The 20,001-nt window shown below is 37.5% G+C and overlaps 1 protein-coding gene across 1 annotated transcript; it reads right to left on the bottom strand.

Moving 5' to 3' along the window:
• Positions 1–321: 321 nt before the first annotated feature.
• On the bottom strand, positions 322–2,628 carry LOC105038352 (probable mediator of RNA polymerase II transcription subunit 26c). Its single transcript, XM_010914139.4, has 9 exons — positions 1,934–2,628; positions 1,755–1,823; positions 1,575–1,657; positions 1,378–1,442; positions 1,217–1,278; positions 1,096–1,129; positions 881–1,005; positions 699–783; positions 322–583 (listed from the first exon to the last, which is right to left on the bottom strand). Exons 1-9 carry the CDS (start codon positions 2,357–2,359, stop codon positions 480–482), a joined length of 1,053 nt encoding a protein of 350 aa, XP_010912441.1. The 5' UTR covers positions 2,360–2,628; the 3' UTR covers positions 322–479.
• Positions 2,629–20,001: the final 17,373 nt, after the last annotated feature.

Here is a 20,001-nt window from a genome sequence, read left to right as displayed (position 1 = left end):
CGCGCCAACAGACCCAGTAATCCAACCTTTTTTTTTTTAATCTTTTGGCACAACAGTTATCCAACTTTCAAAGGCCGGTCCTGTCCACCATCTTCCTATCCTTTGGAGTCCCACTTTCCCCGGGTTGAAGGCCACTGGTTTTCACTTTTTTATCCCAAAAAAGGCCACCAAATTCTCTGGCTCCATTCCACAAGTCATACGCGGATTCCCCCGCCTGCGCCACTACAACAGACGACAAATTGGGAAGGACACGTGGACATTTCCCATCCTCCACGTTGCATCCACACGAGCCAATCAAAAAAAAAAAAAAAAATCCATTAATTCCCTAATAAATACCTTTTCTATTTATCTTTCTCCCAAATCTCCAGTTACTTAATTAGAAAACGAGAACTAAAATCCCAAAAAGAAAAGAAAAAAAAATCCATCAGCAAAGCATTATAATTAAGTTATTATTACAGGCACCCGCCGGTCACCGGACTTCACCAGTGCTTGGCCTGGAAACCGCCTTTATTCCGCATGAAGGAATTTTTCGGCTTCGGTATCTCATGGATATCCATCACCTGAATGGTCCGTTGCTTTTTCGCTTTTCCCCCAAATTTACAAAAAAAAAAAAAAAAAGAAGGGAATTTTAGTACATAATTAAACAGCATAAAATTCCAATAAACCCAAAAAAAAAAAAAAAAAGAATAATCAACTACCGTTTTGGGCTTCTTGGTAGTTTTCATGGAGACGTCTTCTCGCGGAAGCGAGTCTCTCGGCATCCAGCAGGCTGTCCTCCTTGGCCTTAATTAGATAAATTTAAATGATAATTAGATAAGTTTAAATGATTTTCGTTTAAAAGGTTTGATAACAAAATAGCAAAAAGAATTAATTTCTTTACAGCTGGAGAGGGTGCTGAAGGCGGGGAGGGGTGGTTTGGCTTGGCGGGAGCTTCCTTCCGCGGGGCGGGCTTCGCCTTCGGCTCCACTAATTCCCCGCCATTTCTCTCAGTGCTCGCGTAACCATCTGCTTCAAAGCCAACGCTTAGTATTATTATTATACATTAATCAAAAAACATTTTTACCCCCCAAAAAAAAAGAGAATCCCATTACTTACTGTGAGGATTTGTTGAGTAACCGAATTCTGGAGCCTGCAATGACAAAATAATAATAATAACAAACATTCAGATACCAGAGAAAGCAAATCAGATTTAGAAATTTTATAAAGAATTGAGTACCTGTTGGTGCCCGTTTTGATTGTTATTTTTTACAGGGATTTGCTGTGGCGAGTCTCCATAAGCTGCAATCCATTTGCATGGGAAATTAGACACAGTTGTTTTTTTTTTTTTTTTTTCTGTCTTTTTTTGGGGGCGAGGGGGGATTGAGTTTGGTGACCTACTGATATAAGCAGCGTCGCCGGCGGAATTCGATTTCACCCACTCGTCTACGAGATCTTTCCACCTCCTGGGGACCAAATTGGAAAAGAGGATCACAAGCCTTTCTTCAAAACTTCTTTCCAAAAAAAAAAAAGAAAGAAAGAAACTGGTTTTTGGTATACAAAAAACTGGCTTTTTCTTTAATTATCATCGTCGTCACCTGACGAGCTGCTTAACCAATTGCCGTACTTCCGCGGAGGGATGCTTCCGGAATCCGTTCACAATCCTTCCTATATCCGTTTCCTGGGATGCACACAAAGAAAAATAAAAAGTATGTTGTAATTAAATTATGAGACATAAAGTCCTTAAAAGAAAAGAAGATAGGATTTATTTTTGTTACCTTGAGAGCCTGGAAAGTAATCTCCATGTCTGCAAGATTTTGCAGCAGGCTTACCAGAGAATCCTCCGACTGTTCCAACCAAAACAAAAATATTCTGCTAAAAATATCCTCTCTCTTTTTTAAAAAAAATAGAAAATGAAAAGAAAAAGAAATATAGAGAAGGAAGGAAGGAGATGGACCTGATCGGGATCTTCTAGAAAATCTTTAATAGCCAAGATCTTGGTCTGCTCGTCGATCGGACGGTCATCATCCCTCCCATAGTCTTGTCCTTCTCTCTCCTCACCGTTCATCGACGGCGGCGACCGCGTCGCCGCCCGTTTCCTGGCCGCGGGGCTCATACTCCCCTTCCCCTCCGCTCCCCCTCTCGATTGGCTCCCCGCCTCCCGCCCCGCAGCTCCGCCGCCGCCACCGGCGGCGGGAGCGCAGCTCCCGCAGCGATCCACCGTCCTCGGCCGCGTCGCGTAGAGGCGCTCCACGATCCCGTCCCGCCGCGCCCTCAGCTCCTTGCCATGATCCCGGGCAGCTACATCGATCGCGGCCTCGATTAGCGTCCACAGATCCACGCCCGTGCTCCTCATCACCCTTCTCAAATCCTCCGCATCCATCGCCGTCGCCCCGGATCGTTCCTTCGGATCCTTTTCCTCCGGATCTGAAATCCTTAACACGCTTCCATTTCTCCCATCCAATCCACCATTCCAAAATCCAAATCCGAAATCTAGCGTTTGCGCATCACTGTCCCATCCAATCTGAACTCGCACAAAAACAAACAAAAAACCAGATCTCTCAGGAACAAAACGCTGACAAATTCCAACAATAAATCCCCGAATTCCTCATCGAAAAGGCCATAGATATTTCTTCTTCCTTTTTGGATGGAGATAGATATGAGAGGAAGCACCCAATAGCGAGGAGAATATAGGATTAGAGACTATAGGATATATTAGTTTATTATATAAACTTCCATTATATTTTAGGTGGAGTTATTATTATTATTATTATTTTGTAGTTTTTTTTCTATAAGAGACTGAGGAGGGCTGACTTCTCTCTCTTTTCTTTTCCTTTCTTTTTTTTTTTTTTTTTTTTCCCTCTTGGGCGGTGCTATCTCCGCCTTAGAAGACGACAGAAGGGTCTTGGCTCGCTCTCCTCAGCCCTTCCTTTCCGGGAAACGGAGACGGAGAAAAAGGGGTCGGGGAGGGAGCCGAGAAGGGGAAAGAGGGGAATCTAAGAGTATTTTTTTTCCGCCTCGTGATTAATTTGTTTCTTTCTATTCTATCTTCTTTCGTTGAGCATATTCGGAATATTTTTTTTTTGCTTTCCTTCTATGTGGCTCGTTTTGGGGCTCTGCCCCGCCGTTAAGTCCAGCCTTTGCGGCGTTGGCATCTCTCGCTCTGTGGGCCCGCGGAAACGGACGGCATCCAATCGGCGGACTTTAGAAGCGACGCTTTCGCTGCGTTTACTGTGGTCTGCCTGGAGTCTGGATGAGGATGAGGAAGGCGACGCGAAGGCACGTGGCGGGATCTCCTTTGCAGCAGTTGATCGACCATCTGACGGCTATTAGTGTCAGATACACTCGTGAGCTGGCAGTATCAGTTTATCGGATCATATGCCATCAGGGACCCACCAGTGGTTCCTTGTCATCTCGGGAAGAGTCTCCCATTCTTGTTACCCCAGGATCCTACTTTCGGTGATGGTGTAATCTAATAAGATTGGAGTGGATTTACTGCTGGATTCCTAGGTTGGAACTTGGAATGGTCATTTAGGTACGGTTCCAATCAACTCCGCTTTCTTCCAGCACGAATTTTGTGGAAGAAATAAAATGATCTCCATGATCTTTCTTCCTAGAGACCAACAGGCAGAACTTTAGGCTGGAACCTGGAGGAACCCCAAGGAGATTGCATGCTGCATTGGTTAAGATGTTTGATTCCTACAAGATATTCATGCAAAAATATCTAAACAAACCATGAGCAGAAAACAGGCATAATATTGGTTGGTGTTTATATTTTTCAAGAAAATTGCAAGGTTGAACCTCATTTTCTTGCTTAAGATTCGTTTTTCCAAATAATTTTCACTTTTTTTTACCAAATAATAATAATAGAGTTTCATTTTTCTATTCAATGGTTCAACATATCTGTCTATTTTCTATGGCTGATATAATGCAAATGTGCCATTGTGGTTGCTTTTAAGCTGGCATGTAGTTTTGAATAGCCCTGTTCGACAGACATTCTCAATTTGATTCACATTTTTAGGTATAAAATGTGATTTTCTATAGCTTCACGAGATAATGCCCTTCTAGTCTTTGTGTATGTACAGTGGTCATACCATAACTGAGCAAGCGTAACCCCACTCGATTTGAATTGGACATGCCATGATTTCCATAGTTGTCATAGAAACCATTTATATAGGTTTGAGTTAGCTGTATATTTGTTTGCCTTTTTTTTTTTTTTTTTTTGGAACATTAGAAGATCAGCATGCCAGGAAAACTTGTCTACTGATATAAAGCAGCAACAAGCTTAATGGTTAGGTTTAACAATCATGTAGAGGTGCCACTTGTAACAATCCGGATCGACCTCATCTAAAAAAATGAATTAGAAGATATTATTTGGATCCTTTAGTCTTGTATAAGTATCTTAAATTTTTTTAATGAATAATCAATGTGAAACTAAATACACATCTACAAGGATCCTCACTTTCTCTCCTAATTTATGCTTTCTCAATCTCATTGAGCTAAGGATTTAAATTTATGCAAATCTACTTATCTCGTGGTCAGTCTTAATGAATCCGCATCGCAATGTCTCCTAATCCACATGACCTATGAGCTGGGTTAGCTATGATATTATTTATAACAATTCAAGATCTTATCCAAAAAGATTCGTTGAAGGTATTATGTAGGCTTCTTGATTCTTGTATAAGTGTCTAAAAGTTTTTCAACAAATAACTGATGTAGGACTAAATATATGTCCACATGGATTCTTACATCATCGATGTCAAATATAGCCAAAAACGAGGAGGATAATAATAGTATGGGTTCGGATGTCTTGATCTTCAAGAATTTTTGCCGTCGTCACACTATTTTTTTGAAAGCAGAAGAGCTAAAATGTAGCTGTGGCTGGTGATTAGTCTACTACCATGGGTAGACTAGAATTTTACTAGAAAATTAAAATATAAAATTTAAAGAGTAGAAGAAATGATAGAGGCAAAATCCGTTTGATTTGCTAATCGGGAGATATCAAGGGTCTTCCCTTAGGATCGTAATTTGATATTTATAAGTGGTTCTCATTAACTACTGGCACTACAAGAATATTTAATATTAGTTTTTATCCCACGCATTGCACGTGAGTTATAAAATCACATAAGTTATTATTTGAAAAAAAATAAAGAGTTATAATAATAATAAGGTGCATTTAATATATGGCAGGTTGAGAGCTCTTAAGAGTTTAATAGAATTTTAAATGAAAATAAAAAGAAAAAACATGAGAGTTGAAGGCCTCTTAAGAAAATGAAATGGTCAAGCTCATTTAATATGGCTGGTTGAGAGTTCTCAGGAGTCTAATAGAATTTCAAAAAACCACACCAGCCCATTATTTTCAATATTTTAAATAACTTTTAAGTATTTTCAATACTTTAATTAATAACATAATATTTATGTCGCTCTATGTTGGTGTGGCATAATGGAGGTTGATATTATGCCAGACGGCATGAAGAGGTGAAATTTTTTTTGCTTATGTGGATAGACTAGATTGGTAACATAGTTTTTTTCACTTTTTACTTTCATATATATATATATATATATTAGATTAGCGACGATATTAGTGATAGAAAAAAATTCTATCGCTAATAACATCTTTTAGCCACCACAAAATCAATCAAAAATATTACCTTCATTAATATTATTAGCGACAACAGTTTAATTATTAGCAATGGCAAAAGCCATCTTTAAAAGTATTTATATTTTTTATTTTTTTATAGTATTTAAATATAAAATAATTATTAGCGATGACGAATTGGGATTATTAACGATGAAAATCTTATCAATTTTTTTTTAAAATTTTAATAATAATTTAAAAAATAATTTTTTTTGAAAATATTATTAGCAATAGAATTAGAGACAGTGATACTTTTCTGTGACTAATAATCTAAAAACTTATTTGGATTCAATTTGAATCCAATTCGAATCCGATTCAAATCCGATGTCAAACCAAATTTAATTAGACTTTGAATTCAATTCTTATTTAGATTATAAAATTCAATTAGCCTCAAATTAAGTCAAAATTAATTAAATTTAATTTAATTTAAATTAAATAAAAAAATAATTTTTAATTTGGGTTCAATTCGAATCCAATTTGAATCCGATTCTAATCTAATTTGAAATTCTGTCAATCCTAATTCAATTAGATTTTGAATCCAAGTTCTACTTGGATTGTAAAATTCAGTTATTTTCAAATTAAGTCAAATCTAATTAAATTTAAACTAATTTAAATTAATTAAGAGAAAATAATTTTCAATTTGGGTTCAATTCAAATTCAATTCAAATCCGATTCGAATCCAATTCGAAATCCTGTCAAACCTAATTCAATTAGATTTTGAATCCAAGTCCTAATTAGATTATAAAACTTAATTATCCTCAAATTAAGTCAAGCTTAAATAAACTTAATCTAATTTAAATTAATTAAAAAAATATTTTTTAATTTGGATTCAATTTGAATCCAATTCAAACTTGATTCAAATCTAATTCGAAACCCTGTCAAACCTAATTCAATTAGGCTTTGAATCCAAGTCCTACTTAGGTTATAAAATCTAATTAGCCTCAAATTAAGTCAAACCTACTTAAATTAAATTAAATTTAAATCAATTAAGACTTGATTCATGATTCAATTTGAATCAAATTCGAACCTGATTCAAATCCAATTCGAAATCATGTCAAACCTAATTCAATTAGACTTTAAACCCAAATCCTACTTGAATTATAAAATTCAATTAGTCTCAAATTAAGTTAAATCCAATTAAATTAAATGTGATTTAAGTTAATTAAGACTTCATTCATGATTAAATTCGAATCCAATTTAAACTCGATTCGAATCCAATTCAAAATTCTATCAAACCTAATTCAATTAGGCTTCAAATTCAAGTCCTACATGAATTATAAAACTAAATTAGCTTCAAATTAAATCAAATCTAATTAAATTAAATCTGATTTAAGTCAATTAGGACTAGATCCATGTTTCGATTCAAATCCAATTCGAATCCGATTTGAATCCAATTCGAAATCTTGTCAAATTTAATTCAATTAAATTTTGAATCTAAATCTTACTTGAATTATAAAATTCAATTAGTGTCAAATTAAATTAAACCTAATTAAATTAAATCTGATTTAAATCAATTAGGACTTGATCCATGATTCAATTCAAATCTAATTCGAACCCAATTCAAATCTAATTCGAAATCTTATCAAATCTAATTCAATTAGGCTTTAAATTCAAGTCCTACTTGAATTATAAAATCCAATTAACCTCAAATTAAGTCAAGTCTAATTAAGTTACATCTAATCTAAATTAATTAGGACTTGATCTATGATTTAATTTGAATCTAATTCAAATCTGATTCGAATCCCATTTGAAATCCTGTCAAATTTAATCAATTAGGCTTTGAATCAAAGTCCTATTTAGAATATTAAAATCTAATTAGCTTTAAATTAAGTCAAGCTTAATTAAATTAAATCTAATTTAAATCAATTAGAACTTGATCCATGAATTAATTAAGTCCAAAAATTTAATTAAACCCATTAATGATTCTTAACCACCCAAAAAATGATCAAGGAGAAAAAAATTTTTAATATTAAAATTTAATACTAAAAAAAATAATAGTATTAGCGATGACATTAGCGACAGAATAATTTACCAATGCTAATAATTTTAAAAAAATATTATTTTAAAAATTTTTAAAAAATTTAATATTAAAATTTAATATTTAAAAAAATTAATAGTATTAGCGACAGCAAATGGGTATTAGCGACTAAAACTGTCGTCGCTAATATCTTAGCACGTAAAATGGAGTTTTATCGATCGTATTACTGATGGCCATTACCGTCGGCAATAGTTCGATTAAAAAACACCTTGAGCCCATCGGAGAGAAAAAAAATACTGTGCTTATTCTCCTCCTTCCTGCGAATTCCCTCTCATTCTCCTCTTTTCCAACTTTTCCTACCTCGCCGGTGCCTCCTCCTGACCGACTGCGACCACCCTCCCTGGTGCATCCTTCCCAGTATTTCCCGCTCCCGTGCGTCCTCCTTTCCGACATCCCAACCCCGTCAGCGCCTCCTACGTCATGGCCTCGAGCCTGTTGCCCCGACCGTGCCTCACCTGCGGTCGCTCCAACCTCGTCGGTGCCTCCTATGTCGTGGCCCCGAGCCAGTCGCCCCGACCCCGCCTCACCTATGGCCGCCCCAACCCTACCGATGCCTCCTATGTTGTGGCCTCGAGCCAGCCGCCCCGGCTCTGCCTCACCCATGGCTGCCCCGACCTCGCTGGTGCCTTCTATGCCATGGCCTTCAGCCAGCCGCCCCGGCCCCACCTTGTCTGCGGTCGCCGCAACCCCACCGGCACCTCCTATGCCATGGCCCCAAGCTTGCCGCCCCGTCCCCACCTCACCCATGGCCGCGACCCCGACCCCTCCAGCGCCTCCTACACCGTGGCTCCGAGATCGCTGCCCCGACTCCACCTCTCCTGCAGCAACCCTAACCCCACCGGCACCTCCTACGCTGTAGTCCCGAGCCTGCTGCCCCAACCCCACCTCACCCGCAGCCACCCGCATCCCGTCGATGCCTCCTATGCTGTGGCCTTGAGCCAGCCATCCTACCCATGGTCGCCCCGACCCCGTCGGTCGGACCCTACGGCCCTTGCTCTGCTGCCCCTAGCCCGTGGCCCCGACCCTGCAGCCCCAACCCCGCGGCCTCGTCCCCGCACCAGCGCACCTACTATTGTAAGTATTAGCGATGGCAAGGACTGTATCAATTAGATGCATGGGACTTGGGGTTATATTATGGCTATTTTTTCTTCTTCCCATATGATGTCTTAAAGCTGATGGATGCCTATAGGTTTTGGTTGCTATTTTCTTATGATTGTCTTCATATTTTTCTTGATGATGATCCAAACTAAATAGATATTGAAGAGACTGGCCTCTTTTTCTTCTTCCTATATGATGTCTTAAAATTGATGGGTGCCGATGGATTTTAGTTGCTATATTCTATGGTTGTCTTCTTTTTTTTTTTGATGATGATCCAAACTAAATGGATATTGAAGGGACTGATCTTTTTTTCTTCTATCTATGTGATGTCTTAAAGCTGATGGGTGTCGATGGATTTTGTTTGCTATATTCTTATAGTTGCCTTCTTATTTTTTCTGATGATGATTCAAACTTAATTAATGGATATTGAAGGGAATGGCTCCACAGATTGCTATGGGCTCTTTTTCTTGTTTCCATATGATATCTAAAACTTGATGAGTGGCGATGGATTTTATGTCATTTTCGAGGACAACAGAAGATTTTATGCAATGAGAACTGATCTCTTCTTCTACATGTTCAGAGTCCTACATCTTTTTTTCTCCCTTTGGGAGGTCATTAGCCTTGGAGAAGTAACTTGCTACTACACTATGATCTGAAACTTGTCTTTTCTTAAACACCCCCACAAATAGTAATTTCTTTGGAATCTTACTAGTCTAGAAAGTCATGGACTGGGGCTCTACTTGCTTAAATATCTATTATTTTTACTAGATCAACTTGATGCCTCTAGTAATGTTATCTCTGATCTGCAGTAGATGATGCACCACAGTAGACCTATCCCTAAATCTGCCAATCGATGTCGATCAGAGAGATCAGATGTTATGTAAGATTGTTAGTTAGCATCTACAATATATCAACAGAAAAATGATTCTCATCCAGCAGTACATGATAATATGTTGGTCTGTATGGCTATAAAGATAGAAGTCAGACTCCGTTGGATGACAAATAATTGTGATAAGTTGCCTTTCATCGAAGAAGAACTACTTCTTACAGAAACTAAGATGCTCGAAAGGGAACTGAAATCGTACATCATCAAGATCTGGGCAAAAGTATCCTATTGATGCAGTCAAGTATCTTTTTTCTGATTTATGTTACGAACTAATATTACTCATTTTTTCTTTAGTCATAAATTATGCACGTTACCTTTATGAACGTGATACAAAATTAAGGTATCATGATATACAGTTAAATAAATATGATACATAGTTATTTTATTTTAGTACACAGTTAATACAATATGATACATAGTTATTTTATTTTCAAAGATTATAGATCATATCTTTCTGAGATCGGAGCCATCACAGTCGAGGAGAGAGCATTGAAGGAGAGAGCTCTCATGCGCCAGCTCACATGGTTCTGCGGCACATATGCCATATGGTAAACTCTAATATTTTAGTTATTCTAAGCCAGCGATCTCAGAGCCTCTTGAATGCCATCTGTGATACGATCATGGAGCTTCTCTAAGATCCGCAGCTGCACGACCGACTGGGCTCGTCATTTCAACCATCACATCAGATAATTATATTACTAAATCTTTTTACTTATTTTAAGTTTTCATATTTAGAAGCTTCATATATTTAGGTTTGAATCTAGAAAGAAGATTTAGGGACTAAAAATTCAATCTAACTATCCAATCGATGGGTCAGAGATATCTATAGCTCCGTATCATCGAATGAAATGTATAAAAATTATCTGTTTGAAAATTGAAGGAGTATATCGAAAGATACACCTCCATATTGAAAGATACACATCCATATTGAAACATACTAATATTATTTTATTTTTTTCGTTACAGGATGCTGGGACATCCGGCTCTCATCCACCAGCTGCTGGAGAGGAGCAGAAGGAGGAGGTGGACAACGATGAGGATCAAACCTAATTTTTTTTTGATATATTATATTTTTTTATACTGCTTGTAAAAAAATTATATAATTTATATTTTTAATATAATATAATTAATTTTTAATTTTTGATTGTCATATTATCTTTGGATTTTAATTATAATAGGTATTAGGAACCATAATTCATTGTGATTAATCAAAACATATTTTAAAAAATATTATTATTAATTTTTTTAAAAAATAAATTTAATTATTAGCGATGACTTATTAGCGACGGTATTAGCGACGGAAAATACTGTTGCTAATACTTATTAGTGACGGCATTAGCAACAATAATGCCATCGCTAATATTTTTTAAAAAAAAATTACTTAATTTAAAATTTTTTAAAAAATTAGAGATGACATCAGTGATGGTAAATACCGTCGTTAATATTTTTTATTTTTTTTTTAAATTTAATTTAAAAATTAAAAATAATTAGCGATGAATTTTTTTCATCACTAAAGCCATCGCTAATAGGTTTATTAGCTATGGTTAGGGTTTTTGTCGCTAATAAAAGTATTTAGTGACTAAATTTTTTTAGATTGACTATTACGATGGAATTAGTCACGATGAGATTATTAGCAAACAGTATTTGGACTATTAGCGACAGCAACTAGCCATCGCTAATAGTCTAAATTCTTGTAGTGTGTGGTGGGTATCACTATTTTATTTTTTATGCTTATCATTATTGATTTGCATCGTGTGGACTACTATTGTCATGCATGATAGGTATTCCCACTACTCCTATATTCTGAGTAGTTATAACACTCCTATGTTTTGTGTAGTAATATGTGTAGTGATAAGATATGTGTAACTATCCCACTCTTTTCATATTTTTTAGATAGTGATAAGATAGGATAGGTATAACTATTTGTTGATTTGTGCCATATGACCTACTATGCAGGACAATCACTTTCGTTCTGCTATTGTATTCTGAATAGCAGTTTCCTCCATATCAAGTAATGGTAATAACTGGTTAGGTATTTTTTGGCATTTGCTTTATAAAAAACCCCATCCTTATAGGGATGTGCAAGTAGACCGATCAAATTACAAAAATGATCTGAATCGCTAATTTCAATTTGGTTTGGATCATTTTTTCATCTTTAATTTGGTTTCGATTCAAAATTTTAGAAACCAAAAAATCGATTCAATTTTATTTTCAATTTTGAAAAGCTGATTTAAACCGAACCAACTTATATGTGCGTGTATTATTTGTATAAACCACTACCAATTTATTTATATTTTGCCTTAGCCCCAACAATTCATTACTTCTATATTTAGTCCATCCCAGAAACTATCCATTTAGCCCATCTGATAAGCTGCTCATGTAGCATAGTTAGAAAAAGTTAAAATAGATAGTAGCCCGTTTAGTCCATCCTATAAGCTGCTATTTGATATAAGCCAAATTGTCTACAACTTGATAAATCGAACCGAATGGAAACCAATTTTTTTGTTTGGTTGAATTGATTTTTCTCTGTGGTCGGTTCGGTTTTAGTTTTAGAATACCATTTCAAGTCGGTTTGGGTTGAAAATTGATCTCAAATAGATCCGAACTAAACTATATACACCTTTACATCCTAAGCCTATAACTTTCGCCATCATTGATCCACACCACATTCATTCAGTTTTGCACCCTTAACGTATCAATCAAAGTTGGTCTAGATATAGTGTAAAGGTTTTGCTAGAACTCTTTTACATTATTTCATAAAAAAGTGGGAGACATCTTGACCATCCAATAAGTGAGGATATTTAAAAAATTTTGCCCTTCGTAAGTTAGCAGCCTGTTGAATAGATTACCAATTTTCTTTTTTATTAATTTTTTAAATAAATAATTTAATAATTTCTGTTCTGACTTGCTAAACTGAGTCGGAACTAAAGCTGACAAGTTAGATCTAAAGCAGATTCGATTGAGCCTCTCTTTTTCTAACATTTCCAAATAAAAATATTTAATATTTTTTTTCATCCCTTCATCTCCATCCCAACTAAAACCCTCTTCACTTGCCTCCCCCTCATCATAACAATGGCTCCCTCCTCCCCATCACCCCCCTCTATTCAACATCAATACCACCACGGCTGATACGTCCATCCTCCTTGCTATCAAATCCATCCGACTACTCCTCCTCTACTTTGATCCAAGCCTATTGATGCTAATTTTCTTGCTTGATCCTCCAACCCCTCCTTCTCCTCCACCCTTAGTGATGATTTAGACCCAACCCTTATCCCCTTCTCCTCATTAGTGATAACCTAGTTTCTGGATGCCTCATGCCTCGACACCATCATGTGGCACCATTGTAGGCAATATCAGCATCCCTCACCTCTACTTCCATGCCTTTAGTCTCTTCCTTAGTCCTCCTCCAAGCTCCTTTCCTCTGGCCACTTTCCCATGAACTTTATCATTTCCTGACCCTCATTGCCGCCCACCAAGCATCGAGCACCAGGGCTAGTGCTTATGACTGCATGAGCTAGAGGCTCTTGGAAGATGGTCTAGCTAGCATTGGGTTTCATCCATGATGGATTGACTAGATTATGGCATGTGTTTGAAGCTCATCTTTTGCCATTTTGATCAATGGGATGCCATTAGAGTACTTCTGCTCCACTGTAGGGTTGCGCCAAGGTTGTTCTTTGTCATCCTATCTTTTTATTATTTATGCTGACGTTCTTTCAAGAGCTCTTCGCGCTGCATCCCTGGGGTTGGTCCAGGATCTCTATGTACCTACCCCGAGGGTCCAGTCGATGTCACACTTTCTATTTGCAAATGATTACCTATTGCTGGGCCAGGCTACAATCTGGAGTGCTATCGATTTCAGGAGGATCTTAGAGGAAAACTGTAGTGCCTCAGGTTAGTAGGTGAACCCCTTCAAGTCAGTTGTCATCTTTAGCCTCAGCTGTCATCTTTAGCCTGAATATCTGGTGAACTTGCGGTATTTGATTAGGAGCAGATTGGGTGTGGCTGAGCATAACAGAGCTTTTCAGTATCTGGGGGTTCCTATCTCTAGATGTAGGCTAAGGAGGGCCGACTGTGAGGGGGTGGAACGGAAGGTCTAGGAGGATTTGGAAGGCTGGCGATCTCGGGCTCTCTTGATGATGGATAGGATCATATTGGTATAGTACGTTCTTTTCTTTATGCCTGTCTACTTGCTTTCAAATGTTATCTTACCCAAGGCCCTTATAGCACAGCTTGAGCAGTAATTTCAGAACTTCTTGTGGGGATCGTGTCTTGACGGTGGGGGTGATGTGCATCTTTTGGCTTGGGATGTAGTTTGTCAACTGTTAGGAGAGGGTACTCTCGATATTTAGTCCTTGGTTAGGAGGTGGGAGCTAGGCCCTGATCGCTCGACATGCTACAAAGTTGTTGCATGATCCTGAATCTATGTAGAATTTGATGATGAGAATGAGGTGTGGCATGTGGTCGACTAGTGGCATGATACAGGTTAGCCAGAGTGCTTCATCTCTATGGAAGGAGATCTATATGCGAGCTCCTGATGTGATCCCTCAGACTAGATGGGTGGTGGGGGATGGTCGGTCTGTGAGCATCTTGTTCGATTCTTTGGTGGCTGATATGCCATTGGCTAACATTCATTAGCAATCAAGTCTTTGAATCAATGAGGGTTTGTGATCTGCTACATACTGATGGCGACGGCTGGAACATTGAGGTTGTGATCAGTCTCCTGGGGGAGCAGTTAGGTTGTTTAGTGCTTTTGTTGGCTATCCCTCTTCATCGAAGCACAGATGTCAGGGTCTGGAGATGTTCCTGTAGAGCAAAGTTTTTTATGGCCGATCTCTACCGGTTATATCAGCAGGTACCCATTAGACTCCTGAAAGGTGGTTGGATCTGGAAGCTTGAGATGCATCCAAGGAAGAGTCTCTTCCTTTGGAAGGTAGTCTGGAGATGACTTCCAATCAAAGTCACTCTTAGAAGGAGAGGTACGGATATCCAGTCAGTCTGCTCCTGTTGTGCTATGGAGGAGGAGATGTTGGCACATTCACTCTTCTGGTGTCCACAGGCCAAACAGATATGGAGGCCGACTGGACTTCACCATCAGATTGAACAAGTCGAGGATCCTATTGGGGCTTTCCTAGATATGTTGAGATCGAGAGCTAGGGCATTTTATATTGAGATGTAGTCATCAATGTAGCTTATATTGCCCAACACATCTGGTTAGTCAGAAACAGCCTAGTGCTTGAGTTAAGAAGGACATTGGCACGATTTATTTTGGAGAAGGCCCTTACCTTATTAGCAGAGATGAGCAATTTAGCCTCAAGGCCTTCAGCGATCTGGGACTCCCACCTTGCTCTTGTAGAGAACCGATGGGTATTTATTATTTGGGAGCCCCCTTCGGCAAGATACCTTGAGGTCAATTTTGATGGAAGTGTCCAGGGTAGGTTGGGAGGCACAGCTTTCGTGACCTGTGGGCCTGGCTCTAGACTGATTGTGGTGGGAGGTTGCCAACTATTTGAGCCTACAGTGCTCAGGGTGGAGCTTCGGGCCGTGTGAGCTGGAATTATTTATGCTTAGAGGACCCTGCATATGGATCACATTGGTATTAAGGGTGATTCCACCACGGTGGTGTCCTGGATTCAGAGATGCATGTAGGGGGCTATTTTACATCATCTCCTTCGAAATATTTTTATTCTGTTATCTGGGTGTGCAGGTCTCTCCATCAGGCACATATTTCGAGAGGCTAATATGGCAACTGTTTGGGTTGCGATCTATGTTGCGGAGCATTTGAGTGATTTTTTGTGGATTGATTTGGGAATGATTCCTAGGCCTCTTAAGAATTTTTTATTTTTAGATTATCTCGAATGTATTCATACAAGATTTGTTTAAATGATCCGCTATTATAAAAAAGCGGGGGGGGGGGGGGGGTGGAGAAATGCATCCGAAAAGAGCCCTTATATTTCTATATAATCAAAGACTTGTCACTCATTTGTATATAAAAATGATCATGAAGTTTGATAAAATTACTGTATCAGCCATGCACTTAACTAGCTAAAATTGGTTGCTGATGGACAAATTCAAGCCATCCATACTGAATTAAATGGCCAAGGATAGGATAGTAATCAAAGGACAAAAATGCCTTTTGAAGTACCATAGCAAAACCCACAGTGTAAATAATACATGATTGCAAGATTGTACAATCTCATGCAAAATGATGTTGGAAATGTATTTTATGATGATAATTTAGGCAAAAAAACTCTATTGTTTTCCCCCTCATCGCAATTGAGCATTGCAAACATTTTCATTTGAAGGTATGTTGATTTTTTCAATCATTCTTTTATTTTCAAATTTTTAAAGCATTTGATTTTAAAATATATCTCTACAATCATACTAATGTATCTCATTTTTAAAGATGAATTATTGTTGTGAGAATTTTTCTAATTATGGACTGTCATTAATTAATTAATTATTTTATTTTATTTTATTAAAAATGAACTAATTATATGATCTAGGTTGATGGATATGCATGTAAGCCTAATGTTGTTAGTGATCCTTGTGTTTTGGGTGATGCAGACCTTATGTTGGATGGTGTAGTTGGGACGATACAGCGTAGGTCTAAACCCTACTTGAGCTCATGATGGAAGGGTCTATTAGGGTTTCTTTTTTGAATGGCTAGATCTCCTCTCTACTTCTTATAAATACCATGAGATTAGTTCTCAGGCTTACCCCATCGAACAGTTGCCTATTGAGAGAAAGCTAAGGAGAAGGATTTGGCCTTTGGTGTTTATCTGAGCATTTAAGTTTTGAGAATCAATGGTGAATACAAATACGCATCTATAATTTTGTATTCTAATCTTTTGCATATAATCTTAGAAAAAATCCTTACAATTGGTTTCAGAACTTGGTATTATTGTAGAAGGTTAGAATCAAAAAAGGGGCGGGGGGCGGGGGGGAGAGAAGAAGATGGATGGATCTTCCTGTGGTCATCCTTTTTTTTCTTCTTCTTTCCATCGCTGTTGGGGACCTGCTCCAGTGGCCACTGAAACGAGCAGTAGTAAGTTTTGCCGAGTTCCTAGCGGGATCTATGGATCCAAACAATAATAATAATCATAATAAATATAAGGGGTGGCAAAAGAAAGAAAGAGGGCTGGCGGTTCTTTCCTGCCATGCTCTCCTTCTCTTTTTATGGCCGCCCCCACGTGCAGTCATCCGACACAATGCCACCTGCAGCGACCGACGCTGGTTCCTCCCCATCGAGCCCGATCTTCTCCTTCCTCACATCAAACAAAAAAAAGGAGAATGAGGCCACCAGCTCCTTCACACCGTGCCTTCCTTCTTCTCTCTTGCTGCCACCTCAGGCTGTCGTCCGAGGAGACGACGGCGACTCCGACAAGTGGCAACACTAGACAAGACTAGCCGACCATTGGTTATCTAAACAAAAAAAAATATAAAGACCATTGGATCTCAATAGATCGATGGTTTTCCCTTGATTGCCAGTAGCTACTGGCGGCTGGTGTTAGGGAGACGTTGGCGGCCCACTGATTGGCCGATTTTTGCCTCCCCTCTTTTCGTTACCTATCATAAGGGAGGAGAAAACCCAATATTGGGTTTCGGGTTTGGGTTTTGGGTTCGATCCGAAATCCGAACCCGATTTGATAATTTGGTTACATAGCCTTTTGCATTTTAGTCCCTGCAAAATATAAAATGTGATTTTAGTCTTCAATTATTTACATTTCAGTCCTTGTGACGTAATTCATTATATAAAGATCCTGTCTTATAGTTTAGCCCCTACTGAAGTTTATTATTTCATAATAGTCCTTCAAAACTTCAGTTTAATCTTTGAAAAGGGTTTATTTCTGATGATAGTCCACCCAAAATTTATTTTTTAGTATTTCTTTAATTATGTGATATAATATGCTATTTTTTGAAATATTTTTTAAGGCATAATAGCTTAAGAAATTATTTTGGCATGTGATGGACCCTATGATAATATGTACTTTCTCCAATTGTATGTATATATTACACTTAGCTTTCTTTTTGGGAGATAAATAGGATAAAATCTCATTATTTATTTAAGCTGTACAAATCTATTACTGTGATTTTGGAATGCGATATTATGCTGTAATGATCAATAGGATGCATGTTGTTAAGTATCTTATTCTAAACTTGATCATTTGTAGGCATACATGCGGTTAAAGTACATTGATTTGTGTTTATTTGGGTATTTAATTTTCTGTATGAATAATTTTATAGATTGGCATGAATATTTATCACCAAAATGGTTTATTTGTGTTAGTTCATGAGATTTTTCATCACGAGAGGGATATTTTCTAGTTATAACATATAATCATCTGCCCCAAGGGGGTTATTGTGTGTTTTAACTAGGGATTGTGTGGAGCATTGTGTTGCGAAAGTGCTCTAGCTTTCGAGGTCCGTCTGCCCAAAGGAGATAGATTTTTGAATGCTAGAATATTTCTTCTTGTGGCTTCATATGCAAAGCACTTATGCATATTACATATTCTGCCCAAAGGAGAATAGGTGATATTGTATCTGGATTCTTGTTTATCGCTTATGTTGTTTATGCATATGCTCAATTCACTAATGTTTAGCATTTTTGTTGTTTGATTGTATAGTCTTATTTAGTGTGAATAATAATAATGTTGTCATTGAGATCTTAACTGGATCAAATTATAAAAGGTGGAAGGAAGATATAGAATTTGTTCTTAGAATTGCTGATATTGACTTGACGTTACATGAGAATAAACTTGATGATCCCAATAATCTGAGTATATCTGAACAAAAGAATTATCTTATCAAATAGAAAAGTGTAATAGGCTTAATTTGATTGTGATCGTTGTTGTAGGAGATCAAAAAAAAAAAAATCAACTCAAACTATATAGATAGGATGAGTCGGGATCGTATCTTTAGAGATCAAAGGGTTGAGATGCAATTAACAAAGCAAAAGAGAGAGTTTGATTCTTAAAAGTCGGTAATATGTTAATAAAAAATAACTAATTTAAGTCAAAAATGAAATTGAGGGATATATATGATAAAAAGGCATCTTCGGATTTTTAGATGATCATAAACATAGATTTTGATATTTATTCTAATCTAAGCAATCAAAGTTCATGTTTGATTAGAAATCTTACAAGCTAACTCCTAGCATAGGCTATCTTGCCAAGTATGAATCATATCCTATCAAGATCATGGTCCATCTCATAAGTGTAGGCTATCCAATGATTAATTTGCATAGATCCTAGCAGGTTACGTAAATATAAAATCTCTAAATTAATTATCTATGCGGAGCATGGATCATATCCTATTAAGATCATAATCTATCCCACCTTTAAATAATTTATGCAAGAATCAAACATAAAAGAAAATAAAGATTGAAAGTATTTATTCAATTGTAAAGAATAGAAAACAACTACAGAAATTGATGTAAGGATAACTGTACTCCCTTACAAACTCAACCTTAGCCAAACATGGCTCCTGGATATATCTTCTAAAAGATTTGGAACTCTGTTACAGCACCTCCTCTTCCTGAAGTAATTTTTTTCTTCTCCACTCTCCCTTCAAATCCTAGAACAAAACTTAAAAAATAAAATCTACTGCCAACTGCCTACCATTCTCTATTGCTTCCGTTGTTGTTTTCTTTGTTTCCTGCAGCCCTCTTTTTATAGAGCAAAAAATTTGGCTAAAATCGAGTAGTAGTAGGCTTTCAATCGTGTTCAAACTTCTCAACCCACGTCGTCATTCGATTGAGATCAAACAACCCAAAATCTACTGCACACAGCCTCAGATCAAGTCAGTTGAAATCTTGATCGTTGGATCACTCCTCAGATTGATTTGGAGCCATTGGATCATGCAAGATCAGCTCCTGGTTTGTTCTCCCAATCGGCACAAATTCCAGCTATCCAATCATGCCTTTAAATCATTCACAGCCATTGGATCGCACAAATGAAATAAGCCACCACTGCTTGACATGGAACAGAGCTCCCTCAGCCATCCGATTGGGTGTGAAAACCTCTTCCAGTCGTTGATCAGCGCACAAGAAGGCTGTCCGATCGGTCCACTGTACATCGAGCGATCTGATGGGCCAGTTTGAGCTTGGTTTGTGGGTCAATTTGGATTGATTTTCAGCCCAATTCGATTCGGATTTGAGCCTCCTTTAGGTCTCCATTTGGGATCAATTTTGAGTTTGTTTTGTTCTCAATTTGAGTTATTTTAACCTACGAATGGGGCTCTTTGCATTGGCGATCATCTTTTCTGCAAAAGATAAATAGAAACATCAATTCTTAAAAAATAAAAATAAATTAATTTATAAATTGATGCTTTTATTACTATGTTTATAGTACTTATCACATCCTCTAA

Source organism: Elaeis guineensis, chromosome 1, assembly GCF_000442705.2.
Source record: "Elaeis guineensis isolate ETL-2024a chromosome 1, EG11, whole genome shotgun sequence".
NCBI classification, from domain to species: Eukaryota; Viridiplantae; Streptophyta; class Magnoliopsida; order Arecales; family Arecaceae; genus Elaeis; species Elaeis guineensis.
This window is presented reverse-complemented; position numbering and strand designations above follow the sequence as displayed.

Excerpts from the sequence above, each read along its gene's own strand:
- LOC105038352 (XM_010914139.4), bottom strand. The coding sequence starts at position 2,359 with ATGGATGCGGAGGATTTGAGAAGGGTGATGAGGAGCACGGGCGTGGAT. Across the intron at positions 1,443-1,574 it reads TTGGTTAAGCAGCTCGTCAG|GAGGTGGAAAGATCTCGTAG; the intron begins GTGACGACGATG and ends TTTGGTCCCCAG. Across the intron at positions 1,130-1,216 it reads ATCAAAACGGGCACCAACAG|GCTCCAGAATTCGGTTACTC; the intron begins GTACTCAATTCT and ends TTGTCATTGCAG.